The sequence below is a fragment of the Antedon bifida genome, chromosome 9 (assembly GCF_963402885.1).
Source record: "Antedon bifida chromosome 9, ecAntBifi1.1, whole genome shotgun sequence".
Lineage (NCBI taxonomy): Eukaryota > Metazoa > Echinodermata > Crinoidea > Comatulida > Antedonidae > Antedon > Antedon bifida.
In genome coordinates, this window is record NC_136234.1 from 147,870 (window position 1) to 164,845 (window position 16,976).

The 16,976-nt window shown below is 34.5% G+C and overlaps 3 protein-coding genes across 3 annotated transcripts; all 3 read left to right on the forward strand.

Moving 5' to 3' along the window:
• Positions 1-1,226: 1,226 nt before the first annotated feature.
• LOC144851980 (2-aminoethylphosphonate--pyruvate transaminase-like) lies at positions 1,227-5,077 on the forward strand. The gene is made up of 8 exons (XM_078709658.1): positions 1,227-1,375; positions 1,751-1,888; positions 2,259-2,359; positions 2,768-3,011; positions 3,423-3,587; positions 3,710-3,869; positions 4,267-4,427; positions 4,533-5,077. The coding sequence occupies exons 1-8, from the start codon at positions 1,258-1,260 to the stop codon at positions 4,706-4,708; spliced, it is 1,263 nt and encodes a 420-aa protein (XP_078565784.1). The 5' UTR covers positions 1,227-1,257; the 3' UTR covers positions 4,709-5,077.
• Positions 5,078-5,405: 328 nt separating this feature from the next.
• LOC144851981 (monomeric sarcosine oxidase-like) lies at positions 5,406-8,215 on the forward strand. Its single transcript, XM_078709659.1, has 8 exons — positions 5,406-5,562; positions 5,817-5,886; positions 6,059-6,250; positions 6,376-6,589; positions 6,697-6,863; positions 7,109-7,295; positions 7,602-7,735; positions 7,908-8,215. The coding sequence occupies exons 1-8, from the start codon at positions 5,466-5,468 to the stop codon at positions 8,077-8,079; spliced, it is 1,233 nt and encodes a 410-aa protein (XP_078565785.1). The 5' UTR covers positions 5,406-5,465; the 3' UTR covers positions 8,080-8,215.
• A 230-nt stretch (positions 8,216-8,445) lies between these two features.
• Positions 8,446-16,971, forward strand: LOC144851983 (acidic fibroblast growth factor intracellular-binding protein-like). Its single transcript, XM_078709661.1, has 10 exons — positions 8,446-8,574; positions 14,653-14,839; positions 15,046-15,172; positions 15,291-15,391; positions 15,529-15,662; positions 15,823-15,931; positions 16,042-16,111; positions 16,258-16,344; positions 16,602-16,702; positions 16,831-16,971. The coding sequence occupies exons 1-10, from the start codon at positions 8,487-8,489 to the stop codon at positions 16,907-16,909; spliced, it is 1,083 nt and encodes a 360-aa protein (XP_078565787.1). The 5' UTR covers positions 8,446-8,486; the 3' UTR covers positions 16,910-16,971.
• Positions 16,972-16,976: the final 5 nt, after the last annotated feature.

The window sequence follows — 16,976 nt, forward strand, 5'->3', positions numbered from 1 at the left end:
TTAAGCTTCGGTTTGATTGATGAGCTTTGAGCTTAATATGAGTGTGAATTGACTTCGTTTTTGGAGTTTGTATTAATATCATTAGACTTACGTTCCTTAATCATTATTTTATGAATAATATTTTTTGATAAATAAATATCTGCTAACTGTCTCCACGATGTATTATATTAATGCATCCAATCTCGACCGGCCTCCAAACCGATTTTTTTTTATAGTATAGTTAAGATTTTTTTTTTTTCCTAGTAACTTATGACGTTATGTGAATGTCTATCATTATAATTTTAATAGCATCATCAACAATTATTTTTGTAACTACTTCCTCTTTATGCATATATATAAATATATTTAAAGATGTATTGTCCCTTTGTCAAATTCCAAAAAAATAAAAAATAAAAGATTTCGGAAAAAAGTGGGTCATTTTGAAGTATCATAATAGTTATTAACTTTCACCAAAAATTAGTCGAAAAAAAAATCATTTAACTGAAATACAGACGTTTTTTGGTTAAAAAAATAACTTTGACTTCCAGTCAAAGTTTTCGATCAAAACATATCTTATATTGCAACGCGCTTATTTGGCTACTATGTATGCATACTCATAAAACTTCCTCGCGATCTGTGTGAAAACACCTTCTCAACCGTGAAGAATTGTAAACAATCCTAATTAGCATCATGCATAATGTATACTCGTGGTTTGAAATCTTTGTTTACTTTCGCTCGCGACGATTTTCCAGACGAAATGTAATCAAATTAATTTAGCTTTTAATTACGTAAAATTGTTGTTTTTGACTCGAAATTTCGACTTAAAGTGAATAACTTTAATATTACTTTGATATGGCCAATTTAAATTTAGAATATTTTGACCTTCATTTTTTTGTGTTTCAAGGGACAATACATCTTTAACTAAAATGATGTATCAACTCATGTCAGACAAATATTGCCACAGATAGTACTAATTTTAAAATTTTTTTTTTTAATCTTTTAACTTTGTAAATTAGCTTAAGTATCCGTATCCGTCATTTTATGTTAATTGTGTTTAATATGGATGCACCACTTACTGTGTGTGCCACCGATGTAAAGGTGCAATTTCCAAATAAATTGATTGATTGATTGATTGACGAGAAAAAAACCCGAAATTATACACTCCATATAAGTGGTGGCGCCCTCAGGAAAGTATCTAACGTCCTATTTCAATCTGTCGCTCTCTTTCATTGTTCAGGTCTAATGCTTCATGCTTGAGTAAGCTGTCAAAACACAATAATGTATTCTTGTTTTTCAAGAATTTCTATTACAAATGGTTTGCGAATACCTTTGGTTAGGTCTGTGATTTTTGCAAATCGTGGATGCAGCAGTACAGCACATTTAAAAACAAATGAAAGTAGGTTAACTTTAATAGAATCGGGTGTAAACTCGAGTAGACCTAGTAGTAGTGAAGTAGGCTAGTAGTAGTAGGACTATAAAAAAGTAAGTACAAAGCGGCCATGGCCATACCAGAGGGAGGTATACTGCCCTACTACTATACTATACCTCCCTGGCCATACTAACTAGACAAAAGAATGCAATCTTTCTGGGATCAAAGAGGGTTATCAGAACTCTCAGTTATATTATTAAATATTGTGAAAGATTCATTGTTGATTTACTTACTTCACAAAGCAATGTCATATTATTTATAATTTATCTAAAGGTGCCAAAGTTCCCAAACAATAAATCAATTTATTTTTGTAAATTAAAATTACCATTGTATTTGTTTCAGATAAGAAATTGTTCACTCCTGGTCCCCTTGGTATCAGCCAGTCTACAAAGGAGGCAATGCTAAGAGATGTCGGATCTCGAGATGTCGAATTCATAGATACTGTGGCAGAAATTAGAGGCAGTTTGTTAGAAATTGCAGGTTAGTTTTCAGGCAATGAAACAATATAGAATATCCTATTGACATTAAATAAATAACCTTCATCTTCAGTTTCATTGTAAATTACTTTGTATTTATTTGTTATATAGAGTACACTTGTTTATTAATGAACTTTCAACTTAAAGTATATAATAAAACACTAGTAACCTTATGAGAGAAGTTGCTGGCCCAACAAACAATGTTGTTTGAACTACAAAAGAAAACTTCAGAATAAGTAGAGTTCATTCCAACAAGAATTGAATGTGATGTCCATTCAGTGAGTGTTCAGTCTAAATCACATACATTTCCTGTAGGATAACCAAAGATTTAATTTAATGAAAGTGAATTATAAGCTGTGAAATGTGTTTTTTAGGTGTAAGTTGTAATGATTTCACTTGTACTTTGTTACCTGGGAGTGGTACATATGCTGTAGAATCAGTGCTTAGCTCAACAACACCAAAAACAAATGGAAAGGTAAATAGTTAACTTTATATTTATTCATTAATTAATAATAATATTAATTAATAATTATTATTATATATTAATTATGTGATTTTTTCGTTAAGAAAAGTATACATCCATGTTCGATTTGTTGAAGAAAGATTTTCATTTTATTTCTGATTTCATATAATAATTCCAAGCAACTTACAAAAGTTTACATTAAAAAAATTAGTAAGATTTTATTGCACAATAATACAGCTGAGTAGTATTGACATTGACTGATTACGGTCTCATAAAGATTATCTATATGATAAGATGATCTTTAATATAGCTGCTATTGCAATATAATATAGGCAGTTGAAAATATAAGTTGAACATACATTAGAATGTGACAAATGTTGTTGGTATGTTGTGTGCATGACAACCCAAGCTTCTTTAAAGGTGTTAATCTTGGAAAATGGCGCGTATGGTAAACGAATGGGTCTGATTGCAGCCGCACACGGACTAGATTGCCATGTGGCACACTTCCCTGAGGATAAACAGATCGATGTTGAAATGGTAAAGAAGATAATGGCAGCAGGTTCAACTGATTGGACTAACGTTTGTGTAGTTCATTGCGAGACTAGTTCTGGTGCTCTAAATCCAGTCCAACATATAGGATACCTGGTCAAGATGTATGCTCCAAGTTAGTAGCAACTTAGTTGCTAAACTACAACATTTATGCTTGCATTATATCATGTTGGTATTTATATAAATGTAAATAATCAATCTGGGTAATACAATGTCTAGTTATTATTATTCCCCTTCCAAATTTAAAGATTTATGTTTAATACCATACAATTTTTATAGAACAGGGATCATCTAATTTCGTTTCATACAGATGTTTGTTCTGTTGAAGCATTCCTAACTCTAACCGATTCCATTCATGTTTTAACATAAATGTTGGTATCGTTTCAAAATAATAAACTAATCTTCATTTAACCTTAAATTTTGACATTAATTTTAATTTACAGTACAAATTATAGTTGATATGAATATAATAGGGTTGATGTTGATATACTGTATATGATATATGTATATAATATTGTGTTCACAGATTGTAGTTTTTTTGTTGATGCCATGAGTAGCTTTGGTGCTGTTCCCCTTGACATAGAAGCCTCAAACATTGACTTTGTTGTAAGCTCTGCCAACAAGTGTGTGGAAGGAGTACCTGGATTCTCCTACATTATTTCTAAGAAAACATCATTGCAAAAATGTGAAGGTATAAAAATGAATGAATGACATTTTAGTAAAGCCAAGGCTTGTTCCATTTAGCTTTTAAACGTTTGTTGAGCTTGAGGCTTATGTTTTTATTACCATCATTTTAATGTTTGTTCTCACTAGACTGGGCTCGAAGTTTAAGTTTTGATTTGTTATCTCAAGATAAGCAGCTGAATAATTCAGGACAATTTCGTTTCACACCACCAACTCATGCTATTCTGGCTTTTAAGCAAGCTCTTAAAGAACTCAAACTTGAGGGTGGTGTAGAAAGTAGAGGAAAGAGGTTCGTTTATAATTAAACGCTCTCTTTATGATGGTGGCATAAAAATGGTTTTAAGACCATCAGTGCATTAATATTAATTACTTTTGAGCAAGTACTCACATTTGATGACTTGTAGCTCCATGATTCCTTTTTTACGATACGATAAAACTTTATTGTCACAACGGCAAAAATATACAGTTATGAGATATAAATTACAAGACTAAAATAAAAAAATATACAGGCAAATGTAACAGAAACATGAGTAATTAGCGTACTAGCGTTTGAAATCTCTATTATACAACCTGATAGCTGATGGAATATATGTGTTTCTAAATCGATTTGTTTTGACTTGGGGTGGAGTAATACAGTATTTTAGATATATGTCTTTTTGGAATTATTTAAAATGGTTTTTTTTTAGATATGCTAAGAATAATGATGTAATATCGAAAGGAATGCAAGCCAGAGGTTTTGATGAGCTGCTAAGGGCACAAGATAAAAGCTATATTATTTCATCATTTTATTACCCACAGCATCCTAATTTCAACTTTAAAGAATTTTACACAAGACTAAATGATAAAGGTAAATGTTTACACTTGGCCTGTTTCTGCTGAGCAGGAATAATCACCCTTACTTTAATTTTTCAAATCGTTGATTAATCTTACAAGTTAAAATTTGCTATGATAGGTCAAGTTATCTACCCTGGAAAGCTAACAGAAAGAGATTGTTTTCGAATTGGTAATATTGGGCATTTATTTCCTGAGGATATGGAGCATCTATTGCAATGCATTGAAGTTGTTTGCAAAGAGATGGAGATACCACTACCTCTAGTACCATCTGTCAAGTACCAATCATCAGGATAAAGAAACTTGGTTGTACCACGTCCAATAACCAATGTGCACTTGCTAATGGCTACTATGTATGCTTATGTTTAATGACACTGATAAATAGCATTAAAATACTGTACTTAAACACTGTGCACAATCTACAGTAAACATTTTAAATTCTTTTTGTTTTGTGAGAATATTTTTATGAATTAGATGCAATAAACCATATATATTATATTGAATCTATATTTTTATAAAGATGCAAAATTGACTATTAATTATATTTTATTAAACTGCATGGTTTTATTAGCAATTTAGATTAAAGCAATATGTTATAGTTTAATATGAATGAATTTTTAACAATATAATATCAGAGTTTTAATTGTAATGAGCTATCTTACCCTGATTTTCTAATATTACTAATTACTATAATAAAGATTACAGGTATTAATCTGCAACATTGTTATCATCATTTCAGGTTTCTTTATAATATATAACCCTAAAGTCTGTCATTTGAAACATATATTAAAATAATACATAACCCAGCAGTCTGAATATTATCAGTGAGTAATATCACGTCATAATATGTATGCGACCCATCATAAAAAGCATTGAACCACAATTCAGTTTTATCTTTATAGTCTATTAAATAGCAAACTGGTTTAAACTGGATTTTGAATATCCAGGGTAACTTTAATTGGTAGCTAGTCCCAAACAATATTCTTTGATTGTGCCAATGATTCGTTCTGCTCTATCATAATAACATAGACAAACATCAAACAGTGTTCCCAAAATGAGCACTACTACGAAGACGCACTACGATTATATCGTTGTTGGTTGTGGTGGTATAGGAAGTGCAGCAGTTTATTGGTTAGCTAAAAGAGGTGGAGGTGAGGTGTTTTTAGGTCTACTATTGTTATATTGCAATAATTAATAGCTCTATTATTATACACACTGAAACTTCTGTTCTACGGTCTGCATGCCAACCTGTTTTGAGGTGCACGGCACGTGACAGGAAAACGACATGACAATCTAAAATTCCCTAATATTATATTGATTCCCAATTGTAATGTTGAACATTACATGATTTTTAAAAAGCAGTATTATTTCACCAACTCAATTTCTTTTAATTCATCTTTTAAAGATGTTCTTGGAATAGAACAGTATAAATTGGGACATGACCACGGTGGATCACAAGACCATTCAAGAATTATGTAAGTAATACATAATGGTCTATTTATGCACATTCTGAAAATACCATCACTGATACTCATATCAATAAAAAGCGCTGAGAACGCAAATAATTGAAATTACAGGAAGTGCAGCTCTATATTTAAATTCTATCCTAACAATAACATCCTCTCTTTAAATTGTTGGAAATTTTAGTCGGTTATCGTACTTTGACCCTGTGTATACAGAACTGGCAAGAGGTGCATATGCTGCTTGGGAAGAGTTGGAAAGGGAGAGTGGGATACAGGTTGTGTATAAGACTGGAAGCTTAAACCTAGCTGTAAAGGGGACAGTTGGCGAAAAGACATTAAATGAATATGCAAAAGCTATGAGTCAGCAAAATGTTCCGTAAGTGATCAATATTATTCACTGACACGGTCCACCATAGTTATGATGTCGAATGAGTCTAGTACGACTTATTGACCGTAAAATAATCAATTTTGTTCCACAACTTTGTTTTGATTTTTCAATAGTTATGAGAAATTGAGCGGAGAAATATTGCGGCAGAAATATCCCCAGTGGACCGTTGGTTCAGACATCACAAGTTTATACCAAGCTGATGGCGGTCTTGTTGATGCCGCACAAGGAAACTCTACGCATGTGCAGATGGCACGCAAACATGGAGCTCACATTTTATCTGACGTGAGCGTAATTAGGCTATCAAAAATTGCGCCAGATCACATGATGGTAAGTTTTCAAGATAAATTTCCTTTACAAACTTTGAGAGGTGTCACTGTTGTCTTAATCAAGGCAATCTAATTACCTTGTCTTAATCGATGTGAATCTTTCGTCAGGTACATACCACTAGAGGTGTCTACCACTGTAAACGTGTCATCGTATGTGCTGGTGCCTGGATTAATAATATCCTTGGATCCGTTGGGGTCCAAATCCCAGTAAACGTAACACAAGAGCAAGTGACGTATTACGCAACACCACATGTTAGAGAATTTACAAAAGAACGGTGAGTTAACCCGTATGCAGGTGCGTGTGTTTAACACATGTTTTTATCAATTGTGTAACTTTGAGCAGGCTGGTTTTGGTAATCAACCACTCTCTCATGGCGTCACACAGTAAACTCAGTCATCCCACATTTACGGACGCGCAGTCTCACGGTTTTTAAAAAGCTATTATATTATTTAATTATTTCAAAAATACCAAATTGAATTCCAAAGAACTTTATAAACTTACAAAAATGTTCCGTTGTAGGTTTCCAGTTTACATCTTTCACGATAGACGGTATGACGTCTATGGATTGCCATCACATGGTAACTCTGGAAGTAAAATAGGACTTGATGCATTGGGTAATCCTGTCACGCCGTCAACTCGAACGTATACACCTGATAAAAAAAGGGAGAGATTACAAGATGAATTTCATTCAAAGTATCTTCCAAAGGTCATAATCTATAATATAAATTTGATAGAGGAAATTCTAAATACTCTCCCAGTATAAATATACTGTACTAGAAATTAATTTATTAAAGCAAAATAAAATGTTATTATACTTACAAAAATACAACTTGAGCAGCTTTTATCAAAATGTTGCATCTTGAATGTGCCCATCTTGAATGTGCCCATCTTGAATGTGCCCATTATGTGCTGAGTAACTGCGACGCGTGCGCATATTCTCGATTTCAAAATGCTTTTTTCTTATTGGATGATGCATGTTGGCTATAATGTGACCTGTTTTATTTTTTGACAGGCAGTAGGTCCCATAATGTACACCAAAACATGTCTTTACACGATGACATTGGATCGAAATTTTGTTATTGATACATGCGCCAGGACAGGAAATAAAGAAGTTATTGTTTGTTGCGGAGCCGGCCATGCCTATAAGTAAGTTTACTTATATTCACCACTTAAAACCATTCACGACGCATGTTGAAAGACATCGTTGTTGCATGACAGTGGTGGTCGTCAACAATCAATCCTTGACTGTGTGACGTCGAATTTTCAAACTTTACGAATTGTGCGAGCATCATTACAATTATATGTGAATATTTTTCAGGTTTGCCAGTGTTATAGGTCAAGTACTAAGTGATCTGGCTATGAAGGAGGCGACCGAATTTAACATCAAGAAATTTACTATGAACCGCCCAGCAATTAACGATCCCTTTTTTAAACCGTCTTACATCATGGGTGTGGAAGGCAGCAGCAATCCAGATTTGTCAAAATTATAGTTTTGCAAAATATAAATATTATTGTGTGCGTCCTCTCAAAGGGCACTATTCATTGTTGTAGTGTAGCAGTGTTTGCATCTATTACGTTTTCATTATGAATTTTAAGAAAATAAAATATATTATTTTTGAAAAATGTCTAATGATTTATTATGAAAAGAATATAAAATATAACAATAAAACATACATACATAATATTAATCAGTCTAATTATATTGATTTAAATGAGTAATGCTTAAACTGTAACAACAAAGAAATTAAATAAATATGCTGCAGCTGGATGTGTGAGTTTGTTTTCTTTCATCCTTAAAGTATTTTCTTGTCGACGGATAGTTTTATGCACAATTGACGTTCCATAATCGTTTGGCAGGTCACGCTTGAATGCATCCGTATAAAACAGGAGGAGTAAAATGGTGGATTCAGAAGTTCTAGTATTCGTGGGTAATATAACATTAATTGACAAAGATGTATTTCGATTATGGCTAGAAGGAAAAGCAGGTAAGTACCTGCAGTAGGTAGGTTAGCTATATAGGCCTGGGGTCAGGCCTTAGACATGTATATATTTACCGTGGACGGTGCGACACACAGTAGGAGGAGTACGTAGAGTGTAGTAAGTAACGGTGCCGCTATATAAATCTTTGGTGGTAGGTAGGGGAGAGGGCGCTACTGCAGTTTCGTCACCACACTGTTATTTCTTCGATTTTTCACCTAAATTTGTTCTCACACCCACATTATATAATTTTGGGCCATTACGTAACATGTTTACATGATTTAGCCACCGTTAAATTACCTTTTTCACAAAAAAAAATTCCTTTCAAAACAGCTCCCTTTTCCTCGGCGTGCGAATCCTTTGACACATAAATTGCTTCTAATCTTCAAAGTCTGGGTGGCTTGTGTCAAGCTAGCCGACAATAAGCCAGCCGACAATAAGCCAGCCCACTTTTATTTTTTCCAGCCGACAATAACTATGAAACGCCGTTTGTGTATTTTTTACATTTTCAGTATTGCTTAAAGATATATTGTCCCCCTAAAAAAATATTTTTTTAAATTTTTTTGTTGAATATGTTATTTTAATGTCACATAATAGTTATTCACTCTCACAAAAAATTGGGTCTGAAAAAAATTTATTTACCTAAGAAAAATGTAATTTAAAGCAAAAAATGGTCAAATTGTCTGGAAGACAATGAGTTTTTGGGTAATTTAACTGTTTATTTTGTCTTTTTATAGGTGAAATAATTTTTCCCCCGTTTTTTTTCTTATGGAAGTGAGCAACTTCATTAAAACTGCAAAATGGCCTATTCAAAGTCCGATTTTAAAAATCTTTATTTTTCATGATTTTGGGGAACAATACATCTTTAAGGTTTTTATAGTATTAGAAATTCAATATTTGTGAGAAAATGGCGGATTGCTCCTGGGAGTAACTTGGTGGGATTATACTAGGGTACATCATTAGTCGTCCAGTATAAGTTAGGGTGGGACCACTGGTCCCGTTTACTCAGCCCTTATCTTTTAAATCTGAGTGTAACTCAATTACTATTTTTAATATTATAGTGAAATTTGATACAGTATTTGTGAGAAAATGGCGGATTGCTCCTGGGAGTAACTTGGTGGGATTATACTAGGGTACATCATTAGTCGTCCAGTATAAGTTAGGGTGGGACCACTGGTCCCGTTTACTCAGCCCTTATCTTTTAAATCTGAGTGTAACTCAATTACTATTTTTAATATTATAGTGAAATTTTATACAGTATTTGTGAGAAAATGGCGGCTTGCTCCTGGGAGTCACTTAGTGGGATTATACTAGGGTACCTCCTTAATCGTCCAGTATAAGTTAGGATGGGACCACTGGTCCCGTTTACTCAGCCCTTATCTTTTAAATCTGAGTGTAACTCAATTACGATTTTTAATATTATAGTGAAATTTGATACTGTATTTGTGAGAAAATGGCGGATTGCTCCTGGGAGTCACTTGGTGGGATTATACTAGGGTACCTCCTTATTTGTCCAGTATAAGTTACAGTAGGACCGCTGGTCCCGTTTACTCAGCATTTATCTTTTAAATTTGAGTGTAACTTAATTACGATTTTTTATATAATGAAATTTGATACTGTGTTTGTGAAAAAATGGCGGATTGCTCCTGGGAGTTAATTGGTGGGATTATACTAGGGTACCTCATTAGTCGCCCAGTATAGGTTAGGATTGGACCACTGGTCCCGTTTACTCAGCCCTCATCTTTTAAATCTGAGTGTAACTCAATTACGATTTTTAATATTATAGTGAAATTTGATGAAGTATTTGTGAGAAATTATCAGATTGTTCCTGGGAGTCATTTTCTCACAAATACTGTATCAAATTTCACTATAATATTAAAAATCGTAATTGAGTTACACTTAGATTTAAAAGATGAGGGCAGAGTAAACGGGACCAGTGGTCCTACTGTAACTTATACTGGACGACTAAGGAGGTACCCTAGTATAATCCCACCAAGTGACTCCCAGGAACAATCCGCCATTTTCTCACAAATACAGAATCAAATTTCACTATAATATTAAAAATCGTAATTGAGTTTCACTCAGATTTAAAAAATGAGGGCTGAGTAAACAGGACCAGTGGTCCCACCCTAACTTATACTGGACGACTAAGGAGGTACCCTAGTATAATCCAACCAAGTGACTCCCAGGAGCAATCCGCCATTTTCTCACAAATACAGTATCAAATTTCATTATAATATTAAAAATAGTAATTGAGTTACACTCAGATTTAAAGGATGAGAGCTGAGTAAACGGGACCAGTGGTCCAATCCTAACCTATACTGGGCGACTAATGAGGTACCCTAGTATAATCCCACCAAGTAACTCCCAGGAGCAATCCGCCATTTTCTCACAAACACAGTATCAAATTTCACTATATAAAAAATCGTAATTAAGTTACACTCAAATTTAAAAGATAAATGCTGAGTAAACGAGACCAGCGGTCCTACTGTAACTTATACTGGACGACTAAGGAGGTACCCTAGTATAATCTCACCAAGTGAATCCCAGGAGCAACCCGCCATTTTCTCACAAAGACAGTATCAAATTTCACTATAATATTAAAAATAGTAATTGAGTTACACTCAGATTTAAAAGATGAGAGCTGAGTAAACGGGACAAGTGGTCCTACCCTAACTTATACTGGGCGACTAATGAGGTACCCTAGTATAATCCCACCAAGTGACTCCCAGGAGCAATCCGCCATTTTCTCACAAATACAGTATCAAATTTCACTATAATATTAAAAATCGTAATTGAGTTACACTCAGATTTAAAAGATGAGGGCTGAGTAAACGGGACCAGCGGTCCTACTCTAACTTATACTGGACGATTAAGGAGGTCTCCTAGTATAATCCCACCAAGTGACTCCCAGGAGCAATCCGCCATTTTCTCACAAATACAGTATCAAATTTCATTATAATATTAAAAATAGTAATTGAGTTACACTCAGATTTAAAGGATGAGAGCTGAGTAAACGGGACCAGTGGTCCAATCCTAACCTATACTGGGCGACTAATGAGGTACCCTAGTATAATCCCACCAAGTAACTCCCAGGAGCAATCCGCCATTTTCTCACAAACACAGTATCAAATTTCACTATATAAAAAATCGTAATTAAGTTACACTCAAATTTAAAAGATAAATGCTGAGTAAACGAGACCAGCGGTCCTACTGTAACTTATACTGGACGACTAAGGAGGTACCCTAGTATAATCTCACCAAGTGAATCCCAGGAGCAACCCGCCATTTTCTCACAAAGACAGTATCAAATTTCACTATAATATTAAAAATAGTAATTGAGTTACACTCAGATTTAAAAGATGAGAGCTGAGTAAACGGGACAAGTGGTCCTACCCTAACTTATACTGGGCGACTAATGAGGTACCCTAGTATAATCCCACCAAGTGACTCCCAGGAGCAATCCGCCATTTTCTCACAAATACAGTATCAAATTTCACTATAATATTAAAAATCGTAATTGAGTTACACTCAGATTTAAAAGATGAGGGCTGAGTAAACGGGACCAGCGGTCCTACTCTAACTTATACTGGACGATTAAGGAGGTCTCCTAGTATAATCCCACCAAGTGACTCCCAGGAGCAATCCGCCATTTTCTCACAAATACAGTATCAAATTTCACTATATAAAAAATCGTAATTGAGTTACACTCAGATTTAAAAGATGAGGGCTGAGTAAACGAGACCAGTGGTCTCACTCTAACTTATACTGGACGACTAAGGAGGTACCCTAGTATAATCCCACCAAGTGACTCCCAGGAGCAATCCGCCATTTTCTCACAAATACTGTATCAAATTTCACTATAATATTAAAAATTGTAATTGAGTTACACTTAGAAAAAGATGAGGGCAGAGTAAACGGGACCAGTGATCCAATCCTAACTTATACTGGACGACTAAGGAGGTACCCTAGTATAATCCCACCAATTAACTCCCAGGAGCAATCCGCCATTTTCTCACAAACACAGTATCAAATTTCACTATATAAAAAATCGTAATTAAGTTACACTCAAATTTAAAAGATAAATGCTGAGTAAACGGGACCAGCGGTCCTACTGTAACTTATACTGGACGACTAAGGAGGTACCCTAGTATAATCCCACCAAGTGACTTACAGGAGCAATCCGCCGTTTTCTCACAAAGACAGTATCAAATTTCACTATAATACTAAAAATCGTAATTGAGTTACACTCAGATTTAAAAGATGAGGGCTGAGTAAACGGGACCAGTGGTCCCACCCTAACTTATACTGGACGATTAAGGAGGTCCCCTAGTATAATCCCACCAAGTGACTCCCAGGAGCAATCCGCCATTTTCTCACAAATACAGTATCAAATTTCACTATATAAAAAATCGTAATTAAGTTACACTCAAATTTAAAAGATAAATGCTGAGTAAACGGGACCAGCGGTCCTACTGTAACTTATACTGGACGACTAAGGAGGTACCCTAGTATAATCCCACCAAGTGACTCCCAGGAACAATCCGCCATTTTCTCACAAATACAGTATCAAATTTCACTATAATATTAAAAATCGTAATTGAGTTACACTCAGATTTAAAAAATGAGGGCTGAGTAAACAGGACCAGTGGTCCCACCCTAACTTATACTGGACGACTAAGGAGGTACCCTAGTATAATCCAACCAAGTGACTCCCAGGAGCAATCCGCCATTTTCTCACAAATACAGTATCAAATTTCATTATAATATTAAACATCGTAATTGAGTTGCACTCAGATTTAAAAGATGAGGGCAGAGTAAACGGGACCAGTGGTCCTACCCTAACTTATACTGGACGACTAAGGAGGTACCCTAGTATAATCCCACCAAGTGACTCCCAGGAGCAATCCGCCGTTTTCTCACAAATACTGTATCAAATTTCACTATAATATTAAAAATAGTAATTGAGTTACACTCAGATTTAAAAGATGAGAGCTGAGTAAACGGGACCAGTGGTCCTACCCTAACTTATACTGGACGACTAATGAGGTACCCTAGTATAATCCTACCAAGTGACTCCCAGGAGCAATCCGCCATTTTCTCACAAACACAGTATCAAATTTCACTATATAAAAAATCGTAATTAAGTTACACTCAAATTTAAAAGATAAATGCTGAGTAAACGGGACCAACGGTCCTACTGTAACTTATACTGGACGACTAAGGAGGTACCCTAGTATAATCCCTCCAAGTGACTCCCAGAAGCAATCCGCAATTTTCTCACAAATACAGTATCAAATTTCATTATAATATTAAAAATCGTAATTGAGTTACACTCAGATTTAAAAGATAAATGCTGACTAAACGGGACCAGCGGTCCTACTGTAACTTATACTGGACGACTAAGGAGGTCCCCTAGTATAATCCCACCAAGTGACTTACAGGAGCAATCCGCCGTTTTCTCACATATACAGTATCAAATTTCACTATAATAATAAAAATCGTAATTGAGTTACACTCAGATTTAAAAGATGAGGGCTGAGTAAACGGGACCAGCGGTCCTACTCTAACTTATACTGGATGATTAAGGAGGTCCCCTAGTATAATCCCACCAAGTGACTCCCAGGAGCAATCCGCCATTTTCTCACAAATATTTCTAATGCTATAAAAACCGTAAGCAATACTGAAAATGTAAAAAATACACAAACGGCGTTTCATAGTTATTGTCGGCTGGAAAAAATAAAAGTGGGCTGGCTTATTGTCGGCTGGCTTATTGTCGGCTAGCTTGACACAAGCGTCTGGGTGGGTGGTGGGTAGACTGAAACAAGCCCTCTAGAGCTTATTACACAATACAAAATAATGGGATGGAATTGAAGGAGGAGGTGGGGGAGGCGCCTTGTTGTCTCACTTTCACATCATCCACGGAGTAAAGAGATTATTTACTTCATGCATCAACAACATTGCTCAATTTGTTTGAATTAGGTGTATTTACTGAAAACTTGTCTTCGTTTACTTGAAATGAAGTATGGGCCTAGACTGAGTAGTAGTATAGTAACCAACAATTTTATCATTCATTCACTTTTCAGTGACAGAAGCCTCAAGACTTACATCAGGAAAGTTTGCGAATGTTAAATTGCAATATATAATCAGTGATATTGAGGACAACTACCGTAATTTTATGGCAATTGAGAAGTACCTACGGAATCCACTATCACTTTCGCATCAAGTAATGTTTCAAATACCACACAAGACGCAAGAATTTTTAATTCAGGAGTTAGTATAATACAGTACAATATTTCTTGTGCCATAAATTCAATTAAAATCTTCCTAAAAAGCAAGAATTCCCAACAGCATGCAAAGTTGGTTTACATCAGACCATTAAAAAACAGTAGTTTTGGAGTTTCCTTTGAGATTGGTATTGGGAGAGTCGATTGATTTAATCTAAAACAAAGTTTTTTTCTTCATTTATTTGTTACTAGGTATTACAGTTTGAATTCTTCTGTTGCTAGAGAGATTCTAGGCAAGAAACTGTCAAGTAGACATCGCAAAGATTTAGATGAAGTCAGTGAAAAGACAGATGTTACTCTTAAAAGTTGCCGTAGACAGGTACAGTTATTTATTACAAGCTCGTCGTACCTCTAGCCCAAATAACAATTGACAATTCTCTGCTAACATACCTAACATACCCCAATTAGCAACATTGAATATTTATTATTAATTACAGTATGATAATTTTAAGCGAGTATTTAAAGCTGTTGAAGATATGCAGGGATCGATGATAAAAAATATCACAGATAACTTCCTTCTCTCAAAGGAATTAGCCAAGTAAGTAAGAATAAAGAATTGGCTTTGATCACTCTTATCATGTCCTGTCAAACAATTTTTGTTTTATGTAAACATTGTTAATTTGACTTGCTCTTGACACTTTCTGCCTACCAAAACTTTAAAATTCTGTTCAATAGGAAATATGCTGCAATTGTGTTTTTTGCAAATAACCGGTTTGAAACGGGAAAAAAACGTTTGGCATTCGTCACATTTGATGACTTTGTGTACTGTGCAGATAAAATGATGAACAATTGGACTGTAGGATCGGCAAGTAAGTAAGCAAGCGATTCCTACCAGAATACAAACAGTAGATCATGGACAAATTTTAATAGTATTTTAAACATAAGCAGAAAGTTGTTTTGTTACTTACCATTGCTGTAGCACTTGCATTGGCTTTACAGTATGATTACTGTTTCATTTGATTTTTGCAGGTTCACTAGCTAAGGAGGATTTAGATGCTGACTTTGATCGTAATTTCCTTCAAGACCTGCGAGAACTAAAAATATTGGGAGAAAAAGAATGTAGTGAACAACACAAAGGGTATAGTTAACATTTGTAGCATTGTTTTTACTAATATTTCCGTGCTGAAAATTCTTGTTTAGAATTCAGTATATTTGTACATTTTCATTTACAATGTTTCATTTTTGCAGCCTTGTTCGTGAAACTCTAAAAGGAAAAGTTTCAGATTTAGTGCTTTCACAAGTAGATGCAGAGTTCAGGGTAAGAAATAACTGGTAACAAGAATACATATTTATCAACTGTTTTATTGTGCTTGGGTATATTAAGTACAAAATACAACAAATACCATTGCCAAAGTACAATGTAACTTGCCTGTGATTAAAATTAATTGTATTTTTCATTCTCAGAATTTAACTAAAGGAATCATAAATATTGGCAGTAATATGATCCACTCAAAAGACCTCCGGGATTTCTTTTTAGATGTTGTTGAAAAGGTAAGCTGGTATGCACAATTTCCCCCTGCCCTCTTCTACCATCTGTGGTGGTTTAAAAAGTATAGCTCTAGCGGCGCACCATACAGAATTCCGGAAGTTGATTTTATCAAGACCAAAATTAGATGCAACCGATTTCGTAAACCGTACAATTCTGGTAATTTTGAGAGATCATGGATCTGTACTATTAATTAAAATGTATTACAGTATAAAGTGATCCACTGTATATATGTACAATCACTGTTACATGTTTTATTTAGATAATTGAATCATGCAAGCAAGATGGTTGGTCAGCTAAAGATATGGCAGCATTTTTAAATGCATATAATAACAACTGTACATTTTTGGACAGCTTTCGAAGGTAAATATGGTAAAGAATTATATGAAACAATATGTACTAAAGAAATAGCATTAAATAGTAAGTAAACATTAATCAAGTTTGTGCCAACAGATTCTTTGTAAATTGTGACATGTTTTCCTTTTGTATAGACAGCAAAGGTTGCAACCAGTGCAAGAACGATACATGGATACCTTAACCAGCTGTATATTAAAGATGTACCATAATTGACGATCTTTACTCATGGCTCATTACTATAAAATTAAAACCCTTCAATGAATAAAATCAGATAACAATA